General features: G+C 37.0%; 1 protein-coding gene across 1 annotated transcript in view; it reads left to right on the top strand.

The window, feature by feature from the left end:
• B3GLCT (beta 3-glucosyltransferase) overlaps positions 1 to 23,069 on the top strand; it is a 60,447-nt gene extending 37,378 nt beyond the window's left edge. The window contains exons 7-15 of the mRNA XM_032202575.1: positions 923 to 1,059; positions 2,382 to 2,445; positions 7,517 to 7,648; positions 8,446 to 8,515; positions 12,846 to 12,959; positions 14,836 to 14,935; positions 15,907 to 16,026; positions 18,281 to 18,425; positions 21,558 to 23,069. Of these exons, the coding sequence (XP_032058466.1) occupies positions 923 to 1,059; positions 2,382 to 2,445; positions 7,517 to 7,648; positions 8,446 to 8,515; positions 12,846 to 12,959; positions 14,836 to 14,935; positions 15,907 to 16,026; positions 18,281 to 18,425; positions 21,558 to 21,725 (1,050 nt within the window). The 3' untranslated portion in view covers positions 21,726 to 23,069. The remainder of the gene's footprint in view (positions 1 to 922; positions 1,060 to 2,381; positions 2,446 to 7,516; positions 7,649 to 8,445; positions 8,516 to 12,845; positions 12,960 to 14,835; positions 14,936 to 15,906; positions 16,027 to 18,280; positions 18,426 to 21,557) is intronic.
• Positions 23,070 to 25,977: the final 2,908 nt, after the last annotated feature.

The raw sequence follows: 25,977 nt of genomic DNA, 5'->3' as shown, positions 1-25,977 counted from the left end.
AGTTCCTGTCATTTTTGCTGACAACTCCACACTTGAGTGATTTAATATAACCATTAGGGTAACTGAGAATTCTGTTTCATCATTTGTACCTGTAACCATGAGAAACATTTTTAATATATATATTTTATTATATATTATACATAGTAGCCCTTACTTTGCAAAAAATGGGGCTATTCTTGTTTTATATCCATTCTAAACAGAAATACTAGGACAGCTGATAATAATGTTAAAGAAGTAGAATTTCAGTTGCTTAAATATCTTCAGATACAGCAGAATCAGTGGTAAATTCTTCAATGTATATTAAAAATTCTAATAATAATAATTGTTTTTGTTTAGTTTACAAATGCATACTTGAGACCATCTTCACTTAACTGTTACGAAAATCAAGGTATTTAAAATGTCTTTGCTTCTTAGGTTCCCTAGTGGAGAAGGGTATAGACAGATGAAAACCCAAAATGGATGTATAAAAAGTTCCTGAATGCAATGCAGTGCTTCTGAGTGGAGTGTCTTACTTAATCAGTAGTCAATCTGGGTGGTCAAAGACGGGAACAGGTTGCCCAAAGAGGCAGTAGAGTCTCCTACAGATGTATTCAAAACATGGCTGGATACAGTCATGGGCACCTTGCTCTGACTGACCCTGCTTGAGCAGGGGGCTGGACCAGGTGACCCCCAGAGCTTCCTTCCAACCTCAACTGTTCTGTGATTCAGTGCTCTCTGAACAGGTGGAATCCAGGGCACGTGCTGAGGTTTTAAATTACAATGTGCACCTGCCTTTATTTTCTTACCAATTTTTGTCTGAATTATTGTGAACAATATGCTTCCCTTGTTTTTGTTTTCAGGTTTGCTTTATTCAGCATGAATGCAGTCATCATCTTCACTAAAAGGATGCTGTAGATGAATTGTTTCCTATATTCCTTTACAGGAGTGGTTTTTAGGTAAAGCATTATATGATGAAGAATCTACAATAATTCACCACTATGCCTTTGCTGAAAATCCGACAGTCTTTAAATTTCCAGATTTTGCTGCTGGATGGGCACTTAGTATTCCACTTGTTAACAAGTAAGAATTGGATTTTTAATCACTTCTTAATTGTTTATTGATAGCAATTAAGTTTTGAATTTCTACATTTTTTTCTAGATGCTAATCAATATTATTTTAACAAGCTATGAATTCATATGGGTTAATATTTTCTCTAAAAGATGAACACATGTCTGCAGTGCACTTGAACAGCTACAGATCATGTAAATATCCAGAGTCAAATTTTAACTTTGAGCTGTTTATGAATACTGATTGCAGCTTAGCTAGGGCAGACAGCTTGGGATATACTCAATCACTGCAGGCTGGCAAGCTGTTTGATTTCATGCATTGGTTTTCTAGCCTATGCTGGGCTCTTGCTGTTGTTACTTTTATTATCAGCATCCATGTTAAAACCTGCAAGTCTACTTCAGTTTGAGGATCTAAGGTACAAAGATATCCAGCTAGCCATGGTAATGTACAGCTAGCTCTGGGTATGCATACACAGATTTGTACTCCTACTGTGAACTTACCCTGAAAATACTCCTTAGACAAAATTCAATTTCCTCCTTATTCTATCCATTCATGCATAGCTATTAGAAATAAACACTTAAGAATTACACTTAAGAATTTGTAAACAGAAATAAAATCTCTGTATAATTGTTGTGCCTGTACACATGATATATTTTGCTAAATTCTGCCTATGTAAAAGTTAACATCATGTCAGCTAGTTTTCAATACCATCTCTGTCATTTTAAAAATGCAGGCACCTCCAGACAGTAGTTTTATTCCTGGATTTTCCAGTGACTGCACTGCCCTCTAGAAATGTTTCTCTCTTGCTGTAGAGAGAGCCTGGATGGTTAGCTCAGCTTAGATACTTCGTTTTTAAATTAGATTTTAAAAGTTCATATATTTCAGAAGTCGAATGCATCTTGCTGTAGGCAGATCTTTCCATAAATTGAAGGTGCTTAAATATTGCAATTTTTAGTACAAAAAAAGAGAATATTGTCTGAAGTTTGAGATGCTGATATGGATGGAGCTTAAAAGACACTGCTGCTTTAAACCTATTGAAAATGTTTTGCCAGACTTTTCTAGTCTTCTCCAGGTGAGAATTTTCTTCTTGGGCAGGAGGAATATGTCAGAATGTTTGTGCTGAAAACTAATATTAACATCATCATATTGTATGCAGACACAAAAAAAATAATACAAAAATGAAATACAAGTTGATTTTGGGGGTAAGAAATACAGAAGTGGGATTTTTTTATAAGATGGTCAAAAACACTAGCCACACTTCACTGCGTACAATAGCAAATATTTTTTTTTCATATCCTTTCTTAAGTGAGTAAATTTCATCTTTAATTTCATAGGCTTGCAATCAAGTTGAAAAGTGAACCGCTCAAGTCAGACTTTACTATAGATCTAAAACATGAGGTAAGCAGTGTGCTATGCTTGTAAAGTAAGTAAAAAAAAAAAAAAAAAAAAAAAGTCTCAAATATATTGGAATATTGATAAATTTATAATGGAAATGGTGTGTTTTCTGAAATTGCTAAAAATTCTGAACACAATAGCATGTTTAATTTCTTTGCCTTGCTTTAGAATATTATAACGTAATGTTTTAAAATCGCATTTCAAGCGTAGAAGAATTCATAAATAAAATTGCGTTCATATTAATATGCATGATTGTGTACAGTGAGGTATCTTCTGAGGCTTGCTCTATGGAGAGGGAGAGAGTCTTCTAATTAATGAAACGTACACTGGCATGAAGAGTATCTCAGACACTGGCAAGCCTCATTTACTTTCTAAATTGGACTCTAACAGCTAGATATGTTGAACTTCGGATGAAATAGCTTGAGGAATGGAAACTTTTGTGTCAGTGTGATCAACTTGCAGTGTGGCGGTTTGGAAATTTCTTTGCCTCTGGCTTCTAACAATTTTAAAGCGTAGCTACTAGGTCTTCAGAGAATAGGTGAGTTGACTGAAAGGAGCATGAGAAGAAAGGAGTGGGGATCTGAAAGAAGATCAGTGCTGCCTTTTTCTGAAGTTTTTGTATTTTTTCTTCCTTCAAAATGTTTATTGCAGCCCAGGATTTTGTATTGTCACGAAAGGTGAACTGAACTGTGGGGCAAAGGGAGTATGAATATGGAGTAAGCTTGCTGGTTTGGGCCTGAAATAATGAGTGATGTTGAATTTAAAAAAAAAAAAAAAAAACTCTCCTAAAAGTCAGCTATAAATTGTGGTTCTGGCCCAGATGGAAAGGAGGAAACAACACAAAAAAGATCTTAAAGCTATTGCTGCAGTTCCAGATCTTTATGCTGTTATGGTTAGAAAGCTCCTTGTTTCCAACATAAATCTGTAGTGTATTTATAGAGTATGCATTGGTAGCATGTTTCATTGAATTTGATTTTGTGCCAGTGCTGTTCTTTCACATGGTTTTCCCTCCTTGACTGATGTATTTCTCCAGAGCAATTGGACCCCTCTCAGCCTCCATTTTGCCACATGAAACACGCCAACAAGCTGTTTCTTTCCACTTGTTAATTTTCCTGAATTCAAGACCTTGCACTACACGCTGTTAATCTCGGTTCTGTAACTTACCTCAAAGTCATTTGGATATTCACAATATTCTAGTCTACCTCAGCACTGACAAAGCCTCTAAACATAGTAGTGTCATCAGAATAAATCATTAGCAGATTTTTCTTTTGTGTGCCACACGCTGATAAATGAAAAGCAATTGATCACTTGTCTGGAAAAATTACTTCTCTCTCCTTATTCGGTTAGCAATTCTTTGCATATGTTTCATTTCAAATTTATTGCCATTGATAACCTGCTTCAGCTCTGTGGTTATTTCTTCTGCACAGTCTCACAGCTCCCTGGAGACAGATCCATTCCTCCTCATTTATTTTATAAATCACTGTCTTCTTAAATCATTTCTATCTTCCTACAGCCTTCTTGTGTGAATCAAGATTGACAACACATGAAAGGATATAATCTGTGGTCTTTAATGATTGCACGTAATGTTTAAGTTTATGAAGGATGATAAATGTTTTAAGAAATGTTTTAGTTTGACAGAGTCCTAATAACGCGCTCCTCTAGTCCTTGGTGTTTTACTGTGCTCTGTATCAGCTTTTTTTAACCTTCTTTTTTCCCAAGTTCTTACTTATCTCCATAACATTTATCGCTCTTCCCATCTGGAATACCTAACTTTAAATACAGTCATGCTGTTGTTCATTTTTAGATGTTTTTTTAGACTTCTTGTAACTGCATGGTATAGCATATGTCCTGCTACTCTATACTGGAAGTGAACAATATATATATGTGTATATATATATATATTTATAGTATATCTAACATTAGATTTAAACTAGGATTGAGGCTATCTTTCATCTTTTATTGTATATCTATTTCCATTATTTTGAGGACAGTGTCATCCTGTTCTATAACCAAAAGGGCAGTCTATCCTCACCCCTGAAATAGAACAGTTTGACACTAGTCTAAGGATTTTTTTTTATTCAAGATTCATTATTTAGTGGGAAATCAAAGCACATCACAAACCTTCATAAATAATTAATGTTAACTTAGAGTTCTTAAATATTATTTGTGCAGCACAAGCATTGCTTTTTTTTGTTGTTGTTGTTCATGTGGTAAACGTTCATTCTGACTAGCTGAATTTTGAGCTAATACAATCTTAAAATGCACTGGAGGCTATGAAGTTACCTAGTCTCCCAGCTACGGGACAGGGTCAAGAACCACTTGTTACACCTGTAACATGACTATAGTGGCAAGGCAAAGAGAAAACCTTGGAGATCTGATAAGGAACAGGCAAGGAGCATACAGAAGTACATGTATGTATGTGTTACATGTTCCATACTTCTCCATATTCCTCCTTTATTCCAACCACTATTAATGGTATTAGGCTGAACTGCCACTCATGCTTCTCCATTTTCTTCTATACAGAGAGGCCCTTCTCTTTAGTACTTTGTTGAACTCACTTTTAATGCTAAGACCATATGTGTTTCCAAAATATTGCTAAAACAGCAAAGAAACAGACCCCTTAACAAAGGTGAGGCTTAAAGAAATCAGAATTTACAAACTACAGAACTCATCGTTGTGTATGGAGAACCTGCAGCTTAATTACAGTGCCTTAACTCTAGTCACTGCCATCAGAGCACTGGTGGCAACTGTTTGCACTCACAGCTGTCGTTTGTATCCCATCAAGTACAAATTACAATGCAGTAATTTAAACTCTTTTCAGTGCAATTAAACTAAAGACTTCACTGTGCAATTGAAGTGGTCTGAGTGCATCTGTATATGACAGCCCACTTTCAACCAGCAACTTCTTAAAAACTCCTCAGTTAATTGCTTTAGTATGTGACTGTACACTAGGTGCTTGCTGTCTAAAAACTTTCAAATCTCTAAGCTTAAGTTTCAAGAAGGTGGTTCTGTTCTCAAACCTGCCTCCAGTCCTAGCAGCGCCTGTAACAAACAGGCGCTTCCCCTTTATTCCCCCTAAGTTCCAGAAGTGGCTGTGTGTAGCTAACTGGATTTTTCTGAGGATGCTGAGATTCTTCAACAAGTCAGCAATGTGCCCTTGCCACTAAGAGAGCTAGCAGTGTTTTTGACTGCATTAGGCAAAATACTGCCAGCAGCTAAAGGGAAATGATGCTTCCACTCTACTCAGCATTGATGGAGCTGCACCTGGAGTCCAGTTTGGGATCTCCCCTGTACAAGAGGAAAATGGACGGACATGGGGCCACAAAGATAATGCAGGGGCTGGACAAAGTGACCACCAGAGGTGCCTGCCAGCCTCACGCCTCTGTGATTCTGTGACTTGGTCTGTTGATAGGGCTGAGATTAGAAGTCTCTAACGTAGGATGACCTGGGCATGTCCAGACCACACTTAATGCTCTTGGTTTGAACTGAGTTCTTCTCAAACACTGGAGAGAAGAAAATATTTTGATCTCTTAAAAACAGATTAATGGTGAATTATCCCTAAAAGAGGATCTGTATTCTGGCCCCTGCATAACCTGAGGGGATTTAAAACTAATGGTTAATACTTTCCAAGCAGGCATAAAATAGCGAGGAGGAGACTCAATTTCACTTCCTTTGGTGTGTGCTGGGTCTAGTCCCATATTCCAGTGAAGCACACACTTGTTTTTCATGCAAGGGTCTCTGGGAACATTTGAAAACCCAAGATTGATTTTCTTTGCGTGGAAGAGACCTGTGTGGTAGAGTCAGGCTCCTCCTTGCTACACTGTGTTGGTTCCATGACTCTAAATTTTTGCACACTAACTCCGTTTCATGAGGTAGCATGGAGAGTCAATCCCAGAATATCCCTGGTTTGTTGGCATAGCAACATTTTCAAAAGTCAAAACTGTAATTTCTGATAGTTAGGCAGAAGCAACCTGGGGATTCCTACATCTTGAGTCTATGCTCAAAGAGCTCTTGTACAAAGTGGAAGATGCTTTCACATCTTTGAGCTGTCCTTGAGAGAGATTAAGCGTTCAAAATGTATGTCAGTGCAGCAGGGAAGCTCTGAATGCATATACTTAATGAGATGCTCTTTTCTGCCTTTTAGATTTTGAGAAACTTCACTTTGTTCTAGCAAATTTTTGAACAATTTTAGATGAAGTGGAGTTAATCTTTTAACTGGTCTGAGGAAGGCACCCAGCATAGAATTTTTCTGCATGAATATTTAGTCTGGCATTATAAGCAGTGTAAAAGGTTTGCAATACAAATTTTGGGCCAGTCTGAGTGTTCTTGACGTTTAATAAAATACGTATGGAAGTATTCATTTAATTTGTAATAAAATGAATAACATAAACTCAAGGGGTATTTTCTTTGTCAGCTTCAGGCATCACTGATTTGCCTCTTCTTTTTTTTTTCCTGTAAATTTTTGCTGGCTTTTTTGGTTGTTGTTCCATTTAAAATAGACAAGGATCTACTATAGTTTAGAACATCTACGTTTTCTTTCAGTGTATTTTACAACTTCTCAATGTCATCGCTGATTTCAAATTTTAAATTTTAAATTTAATTTCAAATTGTTACTAGGGAATGTGTCTCTTTTGAAAAGCTGAAAACTTCTACATAGGAAGAAGTAGCCCTACCTATTCCAAATTATCAAAATAATTTCCAAAAAGCAACAAAATAAGAGCTTTTGTTTAATTTGAAGGACGGTGCAAATATTCACTCCACCTCTTACAAAAGTTAGAGATCAGTTATTTTGACATGCTTGAATATATTAAACTATTTTAATCCTTTAAAGCTTGAGTATGTATAGAATTTGTTATAGCAAAAAAAAAACAAACTAAAAAAATAGATGTTGGCTCTAGAAATGTAAGCAAGAGGTAAAGTATCCAGTTAGTAAATCAATAAAGTCACATCCTCTCTGGCATCTAATATTTTCCATTTTCTTTGTTAAGCTTAACTTGTAATGTGGTTTCTTTCTAAGCCCTGAGAATGTTTATCCAGTTTTTCTTACTGATATAAGTGCTTTCTGTTTTCATAGATTGCCCTGTATATTTGGCAGAAAGGGGATGGACCCCATCTTACACCAGTGCCTGAATTCTGCACAGATGACGTGAACTCGTATAAGGTTGATCAGTGTGCTACAACATTCAGTAATTTTCTGCCACTTTGTGTAAGTCCCAAACTTTAAATACCACTTGCTTAGTTAAGGTAAAACTCTTACTAAAATGGATAATATTTTACTTCAAAAAATCTCAAACCTTGAGACACTCAAGTACAGATACTCTTTTTTTTTTCACAGATGGAAATATAAAACTTGTTTAGGCTAAAGATAAAATATAATACGGTATTTGGTACATTAATGTACAATTCATCTCTTCTACCTCTAGGAGAATATACTTATGGTGTTACACATTAACTGTTGCTAGAGGTATAAAAGTGTTCCATGATTCCAGGAGAGCAAAATTCTAGGTGCCAAAAAGGAAAATAAAGGTGTTTAAATTTTTTTTGTCTTTTGTAGAGTTGGGGAAATTGAGATTACTCACCTGTAGATTTTAAGCTTCTTTTTATGAGCATCATATAGTTCAGCATTTCTCATAGTGATTATGTTAATTTCAAATAAGTTTAAAAGAACTTTTTTTTTTTTTTTCAGACAAATTGTTCTTAGTGCAACAAATTTCACCACTCACTTTCTTTTCCTAATGATAGATGTTTTGTTCATGTTAGAATACTACATCAACAGAAAAAGTATTTCAATAATGTTATTCTAGGAATTTTAAATCATTAACGATCTTTTTTCAAGAGACAAAAATTTCAGTTCTACTATATTACTAATATGCTATTGTACTTGATATGCTGTACAATGAAAAGATGTCTTCTGTTTTATTTTATTTATGGACGTACATATCCTATAAAATGTTAAAGGCAGAGCCTGCAATTACAAAATTCATTTTTGTTCTGTCCAAATAGAAAGAGCCAGTGAAAAAGGAAGATGTCTTTGTTGCTGTAAAAACATGTCGGAAATTTCATGGAGACAGAAGTAAGTTGTTGGTTAGTCAAGGTAGTAGGTCTGTACAATATAGTTCATGAAATTAATATATAAAAACAAGCTGATACATGCTGTCCGTGTTGCTCTGAGGACTAAATATTTGCAAAATTCACTGGGAAGCATGAAGGCTTCAGAAGTCTCACTGAATTATTCTTTAGGTAGATTTTTTTTTCTATTCAGAGTTCTTCAGGAAGGCTGCAAAATGTTCAAGACAAAATTACAGTAGTTTGGTGTTTCGTAGAAATTGGTTGACAATATTAAAATTGAATACATGTATTACAAATATGCATAATTATATTGATGTTACTTGGTGCTATTGTGATATTAATACTGCCGCTTTTTATATCCTTCAGTGAGTTCCCCTGTCAGTTGGATCAGTTCTGTTCTTTGTGCTAGCAATGACACTTGTGCAACTCAATGGTGACTGCTTCAGAAATTTGAGTAAGATGAAAGCTCTCTCCACTTGCTCTTTTATTGGACTGGAGAGCAGGATAAAAGGAAGATTGAGTGGCTTATGCTGTCATATTGCTTCCACCTGTTGTCACCCTAAGCAATTGGTTGTGCACAGGTGTTTTATAATGCTTGGAATGGGAAATTTCATCTCTTGTAGAAATCTATCAGCTGTAGTACTTTGTTGAAGCTATGGTCCAGATCAAGAATCTCTCAAGTGTGCAACACTGTAGTATTTCATCTGGAAGTTGTGGTGCTCTACAAGTAACGATAGTCACCATGAAAACATGACCATGAACCATGATTACCATGGTTTAAAAAAAAAAAAAAACACAAAGCAAACAACGTAGCACAGTCCAAACAAATCTGTACAGTGGGTATTAAATTCTGTCTCAGGCACCAGGAAAATACAGACACAGAGACACCCAGCTTCAGCTAGTACACAGTAAGGCTTAGCTAAGTTGAGGCAGATACAGTGTATACAAAACTTGGAAGGAAAAATTCCAAATTAACAGTAGACATTCTACTTGCTTGATGCCACTTACCAGTCCGTTCTATTTTACTTTTATATTCTTTGTGAATAAAGAAATTCAGGATTTATTATTTATCATTAATTTATGGATTTATGTGAATTCTGTATGTCCTTGAATACTCCAGGCATGTAGTAGTGTCAGCATACTTTGTTCATAAGCTTAAAGTGATTATTATTGGGGGAAAAAATGAAGGGCTAGTATTTGTACCAAATTTTGTGTGGTGTTTGCCACACCTATTGTTAGAGGACAGCATGAAGATAAAAGCTCTTTTCTTAACTAAGTCCCCATAGACTGATGCATCTAAAACTGTAAGTTCTATCACTTCTAAATTTAGATTATTTGCCAGGTGCTTTTCTTTCCTTTGAAGATATTTTAATAACTTTGTTGTTACCGCACTTGATGAATGCCTCTTCCCGCTGTTTTGTGATAGTCATTTGGATATTTTTAGCAAATAGCTTTTGACAAAACAAAATTGACTGTCCTGTAACTGGAGTTCACTGAAGAGTTCTCCTTTCTGGATCCATGTTTAATTTCTTGAACCAAATTAAAACAAACAAAAACCTTCTCAAAAAGGAACATATGACTTCAAAAAGGTAGCATAAATAAATATCCTTCAAGAAACACCTGTTGAAGACTGAGGAAAATTCTTGAACTTTCCTCACAGTTTCCAGTGTTATGCAATAGAGGATAATCTTACTCAAGATTTTGAATGATTAATGGATGCCAGCTTCAGAGAGCTCCTTTTACCTGGTAAGTCATTTTTTTTTATTGTATACGAAAATCTGCGTAAGTGCAACAGTAAGGCTTGGAGTTTGATGTACAAAAGTATCTCAATTTAAGTATTTACTTCAGATATAACTCTCCTTCATACTGTATATGGTAATATAAGAAGATTTTAAGACTTCAAACATACATCAGGATTCTAGAAATTGCACAATTAACAAAATTCAGAGTTAAGAGCTAACCTTCTGTAAGTATCTCTGCAGTGTGGTATTAAAAGTTCCTTGTGATCACTAGTATTAATACATATTGATAAATATTTGCATCAGTGGTTGGTCAGAAATTTTCAAACAGCTGCACTTTCTTTGGAAAACATGTTAGAAATTGGAAATTTTTGTGGGGTTTAATTTACGATAGTCATATGTCTGTGACACTTCCATCAAAACAAGCAAGGAAAAGAGCTGCTTTAGCTACTAACTCCCTTATTAGACCATTTAACTAAGGTGACATTCAGGTCCCCACTTCAGTGAACTGTTTTTTCATCTATACAAAGAAAAAAGGGGACTCCACCAAAGAAAGTGAGAGGCTTAGTCCTTAATAGCAAATAGTTGTGTATGTTAAAGCACTGTACTGAGGTTTAGGTCCTTGTTTGTAGAAGAGTGGGGAAAAAAAAAAACCTTTAAAGGTGTGCCTCCACCAGGTGAATGGTGGAAGAGTTTTGTGTATCTGAGACGTTTCTGGTTTGGAGCCTTAGTTTCCAAAAGTTTTCTGGTTTTGTTCTTCTGAGGAACGTTTTTGAAGTGGACCACTTCTACAAAATAAGAAAATCATTTTCTCTACTTGTTTTTTTTTAATTCTAGTTGAAATAAGTAAGTTTAGGTGGTATTCTCTGCCAATTAGTGCATGATTATGCAGTGTTATATGATCTAAAATTAGTATTTAGTACACTAAATAGTACTACTAGTTAGTACTACTAGTTAGGAGATAAAGTTAATATAGTGTGAAATTCCTGACTTTGTAATTCAGAACTTCACCATAATGTTATATGAACATTTTTTGTACATAATTCCCTTTAGGTTTTAATGCAAAAATTGTGAGCAGTTTTAAGTGCCTAAAACTTGTAAAAGCAACATTTTCTATTGTGCATTGCTACAGAAGTGGAAATGCATTTTTTTTTTTTTTGCACATGCTGCAGCCTTTTCTATTAGTGGATTGAGTTCTTACTATCTATCCTAACAGTACCCTTTTAGTTCATTTTAATCTTATCGAACTGACCGTTGGTCAATCAATAATTAACTGTACAATTAATCCTTATATGATCAGAATAGAGGGAAGCAAGCAAGTAGGTAGGCAGCAAACATTCAGGTGAAGGATGGTTCCAGAAAGGGGCTGAAATGAGTTACTCACAAGCATCACGGTTAAATAGTGGCAAAGGGAATTTATATAAATATTTCCTTGTAGTAGGAAAGTAGTTTTTCTAGTGTAGAAAATTACTTACATTATACGTAGGTAAAATGCTTGGGATTTAGGGCTTTGGTGACCAATTAAATAACTAGCAACTCCTAATGAGACTTAACGGAACATAGAGCAGGCAGACAATGAGAGGAGAAGCACGATGTTTCAGAGTAGTTGCTCATCTAAGTCCTGACCTCTTCATTTTTAAAATGGAAGAAAAATCATTGATACTAATCTGATCATTCTCTTCCAAACATCCTACAGGTGTTCGTACCACTCTGTGTTGTTTTTGTTTTAACGTGTGTTAATCATAATTCATTCACTTCAGGATATAGAGCAGAATAGTTCCAGCTGGAAGGGACGTACAAAGGTCATCAAGTCCCACTGTCAGACTGCTTTGGGGCTGACAATAACTTAAACATTTATAGCATCATTACTAGAATTGTGTGTGATGCATTTTAAATGTTTAAGTCAAATGGCAGACTCTTAAGGAAAGGGTTGTGCTTGTCGACAATGTTAAACAGTCCTTTGAATAAAGTCTGCAGGGGATAAAAATTGGTTGTGTATTTATAAATGTTCTTTTGTGAGCGTGCCTCCACAGATGGGTGCTTTTGAGCATTAACATGGTGTTGCTGTCAAATATTAGGTATATAGTGTTTCAAAAGATGCATTCGGTCCGCTTATGCTTCAGAGTATTTTCTATGCTGTACAGTTGGATATGCTGTTTTTATAATGTGACAGTTTCAATACTGGAAGAATGATTGGTCTCTAATAGTCTTCTTGCTGATGTATGCTATAAAGTCTAACATGGCAAGTGTAAAAGTAACGAATTCCATAGTTGGGTTTGCACAAATGTAAACATCACCCTTTTCAATGTAATATGAATGCAACCATAGTCATATTCTTAAAGGAAATTCATTATGGTGTAAATAAAACTGCCCTGGCTAGCTGACATAAAAATGTAAAAATGTTTCCCTAAATATTGTAGGAAGGAAAAAAGAATGAATGCTTACAACCTTGATGCTGTATGGGAAATATTATTTTCTGGAAATTGTTGTACTGGAAATATTATTTACAGTGTGAAGGAATATGTCAGTTAACGAGGACATCAGCATTTTAATCTAGCAGTTACTTATGTTTCAATGTCAACAACTGTTTTGCAGTACCAGTCGTAAAGCAGACTTGGGAAAGAGAAGCTGCACTTATTGAATACTACAGTGATTACGCAGACAGCTCCATTCCTACTATAGATTTAGGCGTACCTAATACTGAAAGAGGTGAGCTGGTGGCTGTTCTTCTCACTTTTGCAGGAGTGATTGTGTAAAGATGAAATGCTTCAGGATGATATGCATATTTCATTGGAGGATATGCAGAGGATGACATCTAGAAATTGTGTTTTTCTATAGCACATTCCTGCAGCTAGAACTAAAAGAATGCTTTTGTCACACAGAAAATGGATGGAGAGCAAAGTTCACCCAACTAGATAGAATATTGTATTATTTTTTTTGAGTAGAAACCTGCTGTGAGTATGAAAGGAGGGTGTGCTGACATACTCCAAGAAACAAAAAACGGTGTAATTACCCTGGGCTCACTTTAGATTTATGACCAAAGGCCTCAGACAGTGCCAACTGGTTTCTGAACATAAATTACTTCCCATATGGTATTCAAGTATTGTATGCTTGTGTCTAGTATGCCTCAATTTGGATTCAAAAGCTAAACACTAATATTGGAAGATTTTTTTAATGATAAATGATGTGATTTTAAAGTAATTTGCTTTGAATAGGAAAAAAAAAGGCTGTGGATGTGATGGCTCCAATGAATTTATTCATTTTAGGGTTTAATGTTCTATTGTTGTTAGGCTTGCGGTGTCCGCCACAGGCTATTACCTTCTCAATTAGAGGTGTCCAAGCTGTGGCCCGCCAGCTTTATCTGACCCACTAATTCAGTTGTTCTGATCTCTGGATTATTTCCAGCTGTCCTTTTTTCCATGCAGCTTATCAAAGGCAGACAGAGGATAGTAATTAAAATAAATTATGTTTGTGGTTTCACAAAATCAGCAGAGCTAAGGCTTATTTTATTTCTGAAGCAGAGAGTTAGTGCATTTGTTCAAAATATTCTCACTGGATGTAGCTTCAAATACAGTGTTCCATCCTTATCTTTTAAATGGAGGAATTTACTGGGACCTGAGTTGCTGGTTACAAGTACAGTAGATTGGTGGATAGGGGAAGAGTAACTGACATCGTCTACCTGGACTTGTGCAAAGCATTTGACACTATCCCAATGATAAGCTTGTCTCTAAATTTGAGAGATATGGATTTGACGGATGGACCACTCCATGGGTAAGGAACTGTCTGGGTGGTTGCACTCAGAGAGTTGTGGTCAATGGCTCGATGTCCAGGTGGAGATGAGTGATGAGTGGTGTTCCTCAGGGAGCTGAGTACTGGGACCAGCACTGCTTAACTGTCAGGGACATGGGCAGTGGGATCAAGTGCATCCTCAGCATGTTTGCTGATGACACCAAGCTGCGTGGTGCAGTCAACATGCTGCAGGGAAGGGATGCCATCCAGAGGGACCCTGATGGGCTCACGACAGGCAGCCTGGTCTGGTGGGAGGTGTTCCTGCCCATGGCAGCAGGTGTGGAACTAAATGGTCTTTAAGGTCCCTTCCAACCCAAACCATTCTACGATTCTATGATTCTGTGAAATATTTATGTGCGAGCAATGGATCAGATGCATCATTAAATACTATGAAAATATCTTGGAGTACTTTGCAGAAGATATTTCTGTCATAATCTCCTCTTTTTACATTTTCAGAAATTAAGAGTAGTAGTTTGCCCCAAACTGTCCAACAGTTCAATAGGATAGCTCAAATATAGTTTATTTTCTATTTTTTCATAACCAAAGAACTTTCATACTTCAGCATCCTTCATAGGTATGGTCCTGCATAGAAAGCAATGATTATGTTGGAACTATTTGTACAAATAACCATCCAGCATAATGAAGGATATAAATTAAACTTGCATCTCAGATATTTTGTGTCATTTCCAAAATGTTTTTGCAAAGTGCTATAAAATACTTTTAATTTGTGAATAATTGTTCATTACAAAATCTCATCATATTTAAATCATATTTTCTGTTACTCCTCTTCCTTTAGGTCACTGTGGGAAAACTTTTGCCATTTTGGAAAGGTTTTTGAATCATAGCTCTCCCAGAACTCCTTGGTTAGTCATAGTGGATGATGACACACTGATAAGGTATATGTTACAGTATTTCAGGAATCACCACTGTTCATGTTGATAGCAGTTTTAGCAGTATTCATCTCTTCTTCTGTATTTAAGATATACAACTATATTTTTAGTTATGTAGCTTTGTATTCCTTCAGGGAAGGAAATTGTTCTGTTTCCTTGACTGATATTAAAAACAATGTAGTCTTCTAACTTGATAAAAACTATGCACACAGCGTTACTACGTAATCCTATAGCTTCGAAATTTGAAGGTTGCAGAGCGTGATCCTTTAGTATAGGCATGTGTGAGCTGATTGGTTTTAGTCATTTGCTAATACACTTTTTCCCTTGTGTTGCTCGTACAACTGAGCCAGGAGAAAGATTTTGTAGTCGCTTGTCACAGCCATCTCAAACGATATTCAGAGACTTGCCTTTGTTAGTAAATTGGATCGCATTTGCATGAAAACCAATGCTGCAGTATAAGAAAAATAAAGCACAGTAATCAACCATCAGGAGCGCATAGTCATGAACATGAGAATATGTGGTTCAAGATAATACTTTACATCAAATTATGCCAGAAGAAGAATTTGGAAGAAACTGTAAATGTAGATAAAGCAGTATTTATATAATTTAAGCTAGCTTTTTTTTCTTTAAATTCCTGAGCCAAAGTGATAATATGCAAAGTTCTTACCATTGTTTGGAAAAAATAACATTGTATGTTTTCTGATATCTGACTGTTTTGCTGAGAAACGTGGTCTACTTCAGAAAAATATTTCTAGGCTAACTGATACATCATTTGAGCAAATCAAGCAATCATTTCTCAGTAAATAGTCCATCATAAATTCCTGTTAAAGTTGGTATCTCTGTTTCTGTAGAATTTCTGGATTTCTCCTATAATTTTTGTGCTGTTTACTATAATACTACTTAGGCTAGCAATGTCTTTGTCAAAATAAATATCTATATGGTTTAATTTTTCTTTTCAATGGATTTTCCTCTTACAGTATATTCAGGCTCCGAAAATTGCTCAGCTGCTATGACCCAAATGAAGCAGTATTTCTTGGAGAGCGTTATGGTTACGGCTTGGGAACAGGAGGATATAGTTACATCACTGGAGGAGGAGGGTAATGTATTTAAATTCCTGCTGAGAACTCCATCAGTTCCTAGTTTGAATGCACATGTTTTGAATTACAATACAAATCAGTTGCAACAGAAACAGTGATGTTGCTCAGTACAACTACAATGCAGTGATGCTCCAAGACCTAAATATCACAACTAGTCAGAAGCTGTGCAGCCCAGTAGGAACAGGTTTGTAGAGCAAAGCAGTTGGTGCTGAGCACCATGCATGTTTAAGAGGGTTCATTTGAGCTTGAGCATTCCTGTGAACAGTTACCAGTTATCAGCACCACATGTTCTCCTGAAGCAGATCATACAGCTCAGTTTCATTTGATTGAATTTATTCTGCACACTCAGACCATCTCACAATCTGATTCAAAGTGTTGTGAGCAGAGACAATTGGGATACTTGCCTAAAAAAATACACTCCTGAACTGAACTGTGGTGGAGTTTGCAGGAGAACCTAAAGAAGCACACGTAGTGATGATACAAAGTGCTGCAATGCAAACATTCTTTCCTGTTTCCTTTTTTTTTTCCTGTGTCCAAGCATGGTTAAAAATGATGATGATTCTGTTTCTGTTTTTGAACTTTATGCAATGATTTATGGAGAGGTAGCTAAGCAAGGAACTTGATATTTATATCCTGGAGAACAGTTTCTCATAGAAAGAGAACATTGTGGGTTGATCTCACGCATGAGAGAGATGGGCTGCTGAGATTGTATATAGAATTTGGTTTAAATTAACGTGTGTGTGATCTTTTGGTTTGGCTCCTACTACAATGAGAACCATCTAAAGCAAGTAGTGTGGACATCCAAATAGCCTTAGCGTTGTTCTCTGTGAAAAGTAATGACTATAATAGCTTGCCAGTTTTCTTATCCATCCATAAGTAAATAAAGATCCTCTGACTCACCTTCTCGTTGTTTTGCGTAGTTGCAGAAGGTCTTGCTCAAGTAGGGTTTATGCTAGAGTTGAGAAAAAGACCTTGCTGTTTGTTAGTTACCAGTCCTGTACCTCCGTATCTTTAGTCTTTATGTCTTAGTTTCTGTTCTGTCATCTAGATGTAGAAGTTTGGGGATTATTTTTATTCTTGGGTTTGAACAGATGAAGGCATAGATCATGTGTCTTGCTCCATACTCCAATTTTGAGGTTTGTCTAAAGTGAAGAATTCTATATAAATGAAGGGACACGATCCAGATAATCAGCTAGCAAGTATCTTCCCCAGATGTGGGCAATTTACACCACACCTTCTGCATAGCAACATGTCACAAGTCCTGATTCTTTTTTTTTCAAGGCTTTAGCTGACTTTTCCTCCTCTGATCTGAATACTGAAATATGACTTCCTATTGTGCTCACCAGTTTTTGTCTTTTTGTGATACAAGCAGTTGATCTGTCTTCAAAGTTGCAATGCTAATGTGAACTATTCTACAGCTCCCAATCTGGCAATATTCTCAGGCCAGGCTTTTTGCCTTAGCCTCAGTATTTCTACAAGTTTTGCTATGTCCCTGTATCAAGCAAAGGATTGTCATGTTGTGAACAAACTCATGAAGCTGTGTAGCAATTTTGGAGTGTGAATCTAATTAGTGGAATTTGTAGAAGCTGGAGCACCATGTATTGAACTGTGTTGATGTTGTCACTTCAGAAAAGACAGCTAGGGAATGCTAGACAAGAGCATATTCCCTCAGCTGTTGAATTTAAGACATCATGTTTCTGGTCTACTGGAGGCTTATTTTAGTGCTAATGATCTAACAGCTGTGGGGCTCTTGTTGGTATTTAGATGAGCAAGAGAGGGTGAGCAGAAAAGCCTTGTAAATAGCTTCAAGGAACATTTTTCACTTACAAAGAGAACTCTGTACAGCAGAGGATTCAAGGAATGACAGTTCAGGTTTCAAATTCTTTTCCTTTTAATGGTTACATGAGAAGTAACTAGACGATATATTTGACTGAGACAGAAGAGAAAGTCCTGGCAAAATGTAAGGGTAATTAGCTAGCCACCGTTTTTACTGCTGATAAGTAACTGTTGGAGTAACAGCATAATTCATTTTCTTTATGTGAAGTAATTCTCTTTCAGACAATGCCTCTTGCATTACTTGTCAGTACTGACTTTTCAAATTTGGAAATTTCTGATAAGCTGCACCAGAGGGCTACTTGTTGTCTTTCAATTTTATAATATGTATGATTAATATTTATAATTAATATTTAATTATTTACAGTTGTTTGGCTTCTCTAGTACTTACTGTGTAATACTCTTTTGTTTTTTAACTCAGGATGGTTTTCAGCAGAACAGCCGTTCAGAAACTACTTGCTAGTAAATGCCGGTGTTACAGCATGGACGCGCCTGACGATATGGTTCTTGGGATGTGCTTCAGTGGCTTAGGAATCCCTATAACACATAGCCCACTCTTCCATCAGGTCAGAGAGTTATTTATACTAGTGTTTATAATACATTTTGTTCTTTTAAGTATACACATAAAATGTGACTCATAAATATTACACATCAGTCTGCTTTGTAATAACTATAACCAAGATGCTATTGCTGTAGCTTACTTCTCTCCAGAACATCTCCTCCCACGGGATGCCGTCCTTCCCAAACTGAGCCTGCGGGGGCTGCCCACAGGCAGCAGCTCTCCAAGCACTGCTCCCACACGGCTCTGTACCACGAGGCCCATCCCACAGGAGCAAACTGCTCCAGCACGGGTTGCCCTCAGTGGGCGGCAGCTCCCCCCAGCCCCCTGCTCCTGCGTGGGCTCCTCTCCACGGGCTGCAGCTCCGGCCCGAGGCCTGCTCCTGTGGGGGCTCTCCATGGGCCGCAGCCTCCTCCAGGCCACCTCCACCTGCTCCACCGGGGGCTCCTCCACCCACTGGGGGGGCTGCAGCGTGGAGATCTGCTCCGTGTGGGACCCATGGGCTGCAGGGGGACAGCCTGCTCCACCAGGGGCCTCTCTAGGGACTGCAGGGGAACTGCTGCTGCCTGCCTGGAGCACCTCCTGCCCTCCTGCTGCACTCACCTGGGGGCTGCAGGGCTGGTTCTTTCTCATTTCTCACTCCTCTCTCCCAGCTGCTGTTGTGCAGATTTTCTCTTCCTTCGGTCTGTTCTCCCAGAGGCACAACCAGCGTTGCTCCCTGACTTGGCTCTGGCCAGCAGCTGGAGCTGGCTCTTAACTTAACATGGGGCAGCTCCTCACTCCTGCAGCCCCCCACTACCAAACCCTTGCTTACTATGTAAACCCAATACATCTCTGTATCCAATACTTCTAGTGGTTCAGAATTTAGTATTCTGAAACATCTTATTACTTAGTGTATATGAATATAACATTAAAGTGTTCCTGTAACTGTTGTTTTTATGGAGGGTTCTGAAGAATTATACAAATACCTTTTGATAAATTGGCCTATGGTAGCACAAGTGAGAAAGGTCACAAAACATAATTTTCTTTTGAGCGTATTCTCCAGTCTGGGAGAAGAGTATCAGAATAGATTTAAATCGTCTTTCTGTTTTCCAGAATTTTTCATAATCTAACTGTGACATCATAGTGGAAAACATGATGCGTCGAGTCCCAGAGAGATTTGTTGCATCGTGAACCAAATAAACACTTTGCCTTCCTCCCATGGTAGTAAAGAGAAGAAGCGCTTGTGATTTTTCCAAACAGTGCAGAACTTTTTTAAAAATTAGCATTTAAATCAGTGAAATGTTGGATGTTTTTCAGAAGTTAATCTAGTTTAAAAACTGGGAAGATCTGTGTAGCTGAAAATAAACTGAAATTAGGATAATAGCCTGCTTGAAAAATTAGTAAATTACCAAGTAATTCAAAGCAGCTGTCAGGGAGGGAGGAAGAAGTTTGCTAATTAAATTATCAGCTTTTCCTGTATCGAGATTTTCTTTCTGATTACATTTACTATTTAGGGAATTGGGATGACTGAGAACACACTATTCAGAATTCTTTGTGCATATAAAAAAAAAAATCATATTGATTTTTCTTTCCTGGTTTATCATCACTTCTTTCAGTATAAGTATGAAAGAAAAGTAATGCATCTTCATCAACAGAATTACTGAATAATTTGCTTGTAGAGGCTGGGGGGTGTTTTTTGTTGTTGTTGTTGTTTTTTAAATGAGAGTTGGAAAGACTAGAACTCATTTTACAGATTAGTAGGAGTGGCACTTACACAACCACACAAAGCACTTCTTTGTAATCCTTAATAGCATACATTTGATACAGAATCACTTTGAAAGTGGAATCCTAGCAGTTAGATTTTCCACATAGAAAATTACAGTTGAATTGTAATACATCTTTACTGTCACTTATAACAAATTCTAATTTAGCATACCTTAAACAAAAGTTAAGCCTGAGGGGGAAAACTACTGAATAAAATTGGAGTGTGCTCATTCTCTGAATTTCACTATTATTCAACAAATATTTTTAAAACCAAGAAACCAAAATTGGATTTTTTGTAAACCAGAAAGTTATTTTTGGGCTCCCTCTTGATTGCACCAAATTATTTTATTTTAATTCTTTAAATAAATAGTCTGTGGTTTAAACATAAGAGGAAAAAAAACACAGCTCAGATTTCTTAATGTCAAATTTCCTTGCCTGGTTTTATGACTGGCTGTACATGAAAGAGCATGACGAATGCAGCATGTAGAATTCATTATTGTGACCATAAGTAGGTGAAATGTACAGTATTAAATTAGTTACGAGCTTCACCATCAACTCATTGATTCAATTTTATTTTACTTATAAAAAAAAAAAAAAGAATGCATCTTTTATTAAATCATTTTAAAAATGTTGAAACAAAGTGCTCTCTGAGTAAGTTTTTGCATGCCTTTCTTGCGTTTCTCTATACAAAATTTTTATTTACAACAGGAAAAAAAAATAGTTTACAGAGACCACTACAGATTGGGCTTGTTTGCATAGTGATGCATTTACCTGCCATTAAATTGTCAGAGAAAATAAAACATGCTTGGCACAATAGGAAGTCAGCTGCATTATGTGCATTTGTGGTAATTCTGTCTCTTCTGATGTGATGTGATCAAGAAAAATGATGCAGTTTCCTGGCACCACAATATCACCTGCGTTTGGTGATCCTTTGCCATCGTAAAACTTCATACATTTCAGCTGCTGTATTTAGGATCCTACAGTCCCACTGGCAGTGCTGACATCTCTCATTAAGAGGAGGAACGAAGAGAACATTGCGTAAAATCATTTTCTCATTGTTGAATCCAAACTGAATGTTTAAACAGATGTGATGCAAACAATACTGCTTGCTGATTGTGTTCATAGATAGCGGCCATTTCATTTCAAGAAACAGGGCAGGGTTATTGTCAGTGTACTTCGTGCCATGATGACTGCAGCATGAGTTTAAGATCTAAGCTAATGCCTGTAATTTAACAGAATGATGTAAAATAACCTTTGTTGTCACCCTATATAGTTTGTCAGTGCCACATTGCTTTGTTATGAAACAGAGGCCATTGAGTTGTGATAGTTTCTGATTCCAAAATTATCCTTCATAACTGATTACTGGTGCTTTTGGTTTGTTCTTCCTTCTTAGGCACGGCCAATGGACTACCCAAAAGACTACCTTTCTCACCAGATTCCAATATCGTTTCACAAGCATTGGAATATTGATCCAGTGAAGGTATATTTTACGTGGCTGGCACCAAACGCAGAAGAGGTACTTAACGGAAAGAAAGTTGGTTACAACAGGGAGGATTTATAAGCAGCAGATGAATGTACTGCAGATGAGAGGCTGACACTACTGTGATTTTTGTGCTGTTCTTACATTGATCATCTGTTCGTAATATAGATGTTGTTGTTTTGTTCCTGGTCGTTACATTCCTTCAGAGTGATGGAAGAAGGGATGTAATTGACATTTGGATTCTTTTGTTAGTTTGGTTTCTCTTTAAAATGTTTTAGGGCTTTATATACCAATGAACTTGCCACACATTTAAAATGTCTCCTACAACTTTATCTGTGTTCTGTTTTGGACTTGGAGTCAGCATCGATTCACATTTCCTTTCTTTGTTCTTGCAAAAACTGAAGTTCTTTATTTGGGAGCCTAACACCGAACATCTGTTAAACATCTATTGACCTTCATGTCTGCTTGACCTGCAGAAACAGTTCTCTGAACCGTTCTAGAACAGGTTCCTGATAAATGAGAGAGGAGACATGAATTTGTTTCTGTGACCAGGAGCTGGGTCATGTGAAGGCCATGTTCCTTGATACTCACTTCAAACAGAAATATTGTAGCTCCCTTGGATAGGTGGACCAAGCGTGAACTACTGTTTTACCTTTAAGTTGATCAGTATTTCTGAGGAATGTCGTGTTCAAAATACGTGATAAGGTTAAGACTGGGATTTCTGAAGTGGCCACGGGAGGTCACTGTGGCTCCTTCAGAAACCTAAATCGCTGTGTATCTATTTGGCAAGTATAAATCTGACTTAAGGATTTCCGACGAACTAACACTTCAGTATTTCTGACGTGTGCATTTCAGTAGTGCGTGGATGCCAGCTTTAAAAAGTTTGTAGGATTTCTAATTTATATCACCAAGATAAGTAATTTTATGCTTAAAACATGTAAAAAGTGATTCATATTTAAATGTTCTTGATTTTTTTTTTTTCTTTGAGCAATTCAGTTTTGTAAAAATGTTTGTACAAAAACTGGCATTGGTATGTTCTGAACTAATTTTTATACTGTAAAACTGTTACTTCAAGAGAACAGAATATGGCACTTGTATGCTGTTATTTAACTTCGCTTGCTATATTGTAACCAAATACAGGGTCTTAAAGCCATACTGCTGAAGTCATTTGTGGGTTTGTTCCTGGGTTTATTTTATTTTTGGTAGGTTAGAAACTGATTCCATTCAGAGTAATGCAATACTTGCTCTTACGCCTAAACAGGGGAGCCACTGATTCCTGTTTCAGTAATTACTGAAGTTGTATAAACACTTGTTTGTGAATGTAGCTTGTGGAATTAGAAGCGTTTTAATAGCAAGCACATATTCATAATAGATTCAAGTACTGATTAAATAGGAGCAATCAATGTTTTTGTTTTTGTTTTTTTCCTTCCCACTATCAGTGCCTTAAACAGTAGACATTTTACTGATACCAGGAGTATGCTGTCTGGTACCACGGATGTATCGTTAATTATGTTTACTGTTTAGAACTGTGAGAGCTGAATAAAAGCATTCTTGTTAAACCTTTTGTGCCTTCTTCCTTTTTGCAGCGAGAGTACGGAATTCTTTAAGCACCTGCATCGTAATTTTATCAGCTGAATAACATTTGATGGTCAGTTGTACTAAAAGAGTGTTTAAAGATTTTTGTTTGATTTCATATTCAGTTCTTAGATATTTCGCCAGATGAGGTTAATTTTCAAGTCTCTTGTGCAAATGAAAAATGTTTTTGCAGTGGACTCTTCATGTGATTGAGAATCTTGAAGCTATCACAAAACTCCATCTATAATGATGCTGTTAATCACTTCCAACTTCAAACTGGTGACATTTCACATCTCCTTGGACCTTGTGGAGGCAGAATAGGCCAGGCAAAGCTGTTCAGCTTTGTATCCATACTGTGTTGCACTTCTGTGCTTCTGTCTTAAAGACTGGGAGACATTGACTCACTCATTGCTCGTTCACTTACTTGAACGTTTTCTTCTGATGTGACTAAGGTGATAGTAGCTCTTTAAAATCCACCTTTTCTCTTGCCATTTCTTCTGGGCTTTACTGCAAGGATCCTGGAGGTATTAGTAAGTATAAGACTTCTGATTCCAGTCGTCATGGTTTTGAAAACAATGAAGCAGTAATTTACTGAAGTAGCCTATCCCAAAAACTCATTCTAAATTTTGAGACATAACCAATAATATGCATCCCTAGCAGCAGCATGGCAAAAGTGACGTTTTACTCCATGAACTGAAAAATGTACGATTTTTTTTTTCAAATAGGGAGTTTCTGAAAAAAAAACTCTTCAAAATTGAAGCCTTCCATAATTAGTTTTAGAAGACTCAGAAAGGCAGTTACTATCTGAAATCTGGACAAAATTAGGCTGTAATAAGCTTGAGCAGTACTAGGATTTTTAAAGAAAAACAAGGGGATTATAAATGGTATAACGTTAAAGCAAGAGAACAGAAATTCACAAATCACTTTTGCAGCAAACAAATTAACATGGAATTGTAAAGTTGGATGAAGTTCCCTTTTCTGAGAAGCTCAGTTTCTTGGGCCCCTCCTCCCCACAGGCCTTGTCCCATGGTACTCTACCAAGCAGATTTACACTGGAATTTTCCTCTTAATGGATTATAAGTTAACTAAAATGCTTCTGATCTTACAAATACTAGCTGTGGAATTACTTGGCACTTAATAAACAGTGAAATACATTTTTTAACTCAATAAAATGTGGACAATTATCCCATAATTACCAAGTTATTATCTGCTTGTGAAGAACTCTGTCAAGTGCAGTTTGAATGTCTGAAAAAAGATTAAAAGTCTTATCAGAATAAGACAGGATTCTGTTTTACAAGTGCTGGCTCGCCTCCATCAAGTCTTGCCACTTGTTCATCTAAGTGGTATAATTAACGCTTCAGCAAACGCTCCTCTTAGAGGCCTGTAATTGTCCTGACACTCTTTCAAAATCTGATAAAACATTTGCTGCCCTTCCAGCATCCTCATAGCCGCTGCGTATGAGTGCTCTCGTGACCTTTGCTAGCAATTCAGCCACTGCATTCGTAAGATATTTCTGGTTTATTGAAAGAGTGTCCTGGAATGTCAGATAGGTTGCAATGAACAGGGCAGAGAGGCTGTAGAAGTGCAGAAAGCAAAGGAAAGAGATACTGAGGTGAAGCTATAAAACTGTACCGTACTTTGTGCAGCTTTTATGCTTTTATTTCATTTGTGTCCCTGGCAGCTTGAAGGATTGTGGATTTACCTTCATCATGGTCAGCCTCCTGCTGCACTCCATTGCTTTGGTGCTGGATTTACACACGAGGAACCATTCTCCAGCCTCTGCAGAGCTCCGAGTGGAGGTGGGTTAACTTCTGCCTTTACATCCACCTGCCCACAGGCAAAGTCCCAAAATAGCAGAAGTTACAGTCAGTTTTAAACACCACAGCTAACGCAGCTTGCAGCTCCATGGGCAAACACAATAACAACATTGTTCTTCTTGGCAAGCATTATTCAAGCACCGCAGCACTCTGCTGGATGCCCTGAAAAACACAAGGTTGTACTGCAGAACCATCCAGCTGAGGGACTGAATAGATCCCAACAAGTGACGTTGTGGCCAGGCTTGTTGAATTGTCATTGCCTGTACAAGATGTGAAGAGAGATTGAACAGAAGCTTTAAATGCAATGAAATGAGTCAGATTCTAATGGCTCCTTGAGCTGTTGACCTGTCAACACTCATTTAAGTAGGAAACATCATACATTTGGGTTAAAAAGTAACATATTCCATCATTCATTTTTTTTTTAAAGACAGTGAGAAGCAATGCAAAGGGTGATACGGATCTGTAAGAACACGGGGAAGTTGTTCAGGGGAAGACTGAACAGCTGAGAATTATCCATTCAAAAAGGCATGAGTGGAGCAGAGGTCTGCCTAATTATGAGTGATACAGAAAGGGTGAGCAGGGAGTGGTTTTTCACACTCTGATAATGAACTTACTGGAATAGTTTCAAGACAGGCAAGGACTCTACCCACAGCACAAAACTAAGCTGCAGGATCCAGCAGCACAGGCTGTGCAGAGGCTGAAAACTGCAAAACGACTTGAAAAGGATTTGTACAAAATCACAGAACAAAAGTCTGTAAATGGCTTATAAACACAGTGGTTTCAAAAAACATCTTCAAGCTAAGGTTCTAAACTACTAGTACTTAAAACGGGGCAGTTACACCAGGCTAAATAGACCCATGTCCTCACAGTGACTCTTTCCATGTAATACTTGTATGCATTCAGTTCAGTTCGAAGTGGAGACTTGGGGTTTTGGGTTTCTA

This window comes from Aythya fuligula, chromosome 1 (genome assembly GCF_009819795.1).
Source record: "Aythya fuligula isolate bAytFul2 chromosome 1, bAytFul2.pri, whole genome shotgun sequence".
Taxonomy (NCBI): Eukaryota; Metazoa; Chordata; class Aves; order Anseriformes; family Anatidae; genus Aythya; species Aythya fuligula.
The sequence above is the reverse complement of the archived record's forward strand: the minus strand, read 5'-3'. Positions and strand labels throughout refer to the sequence as shown.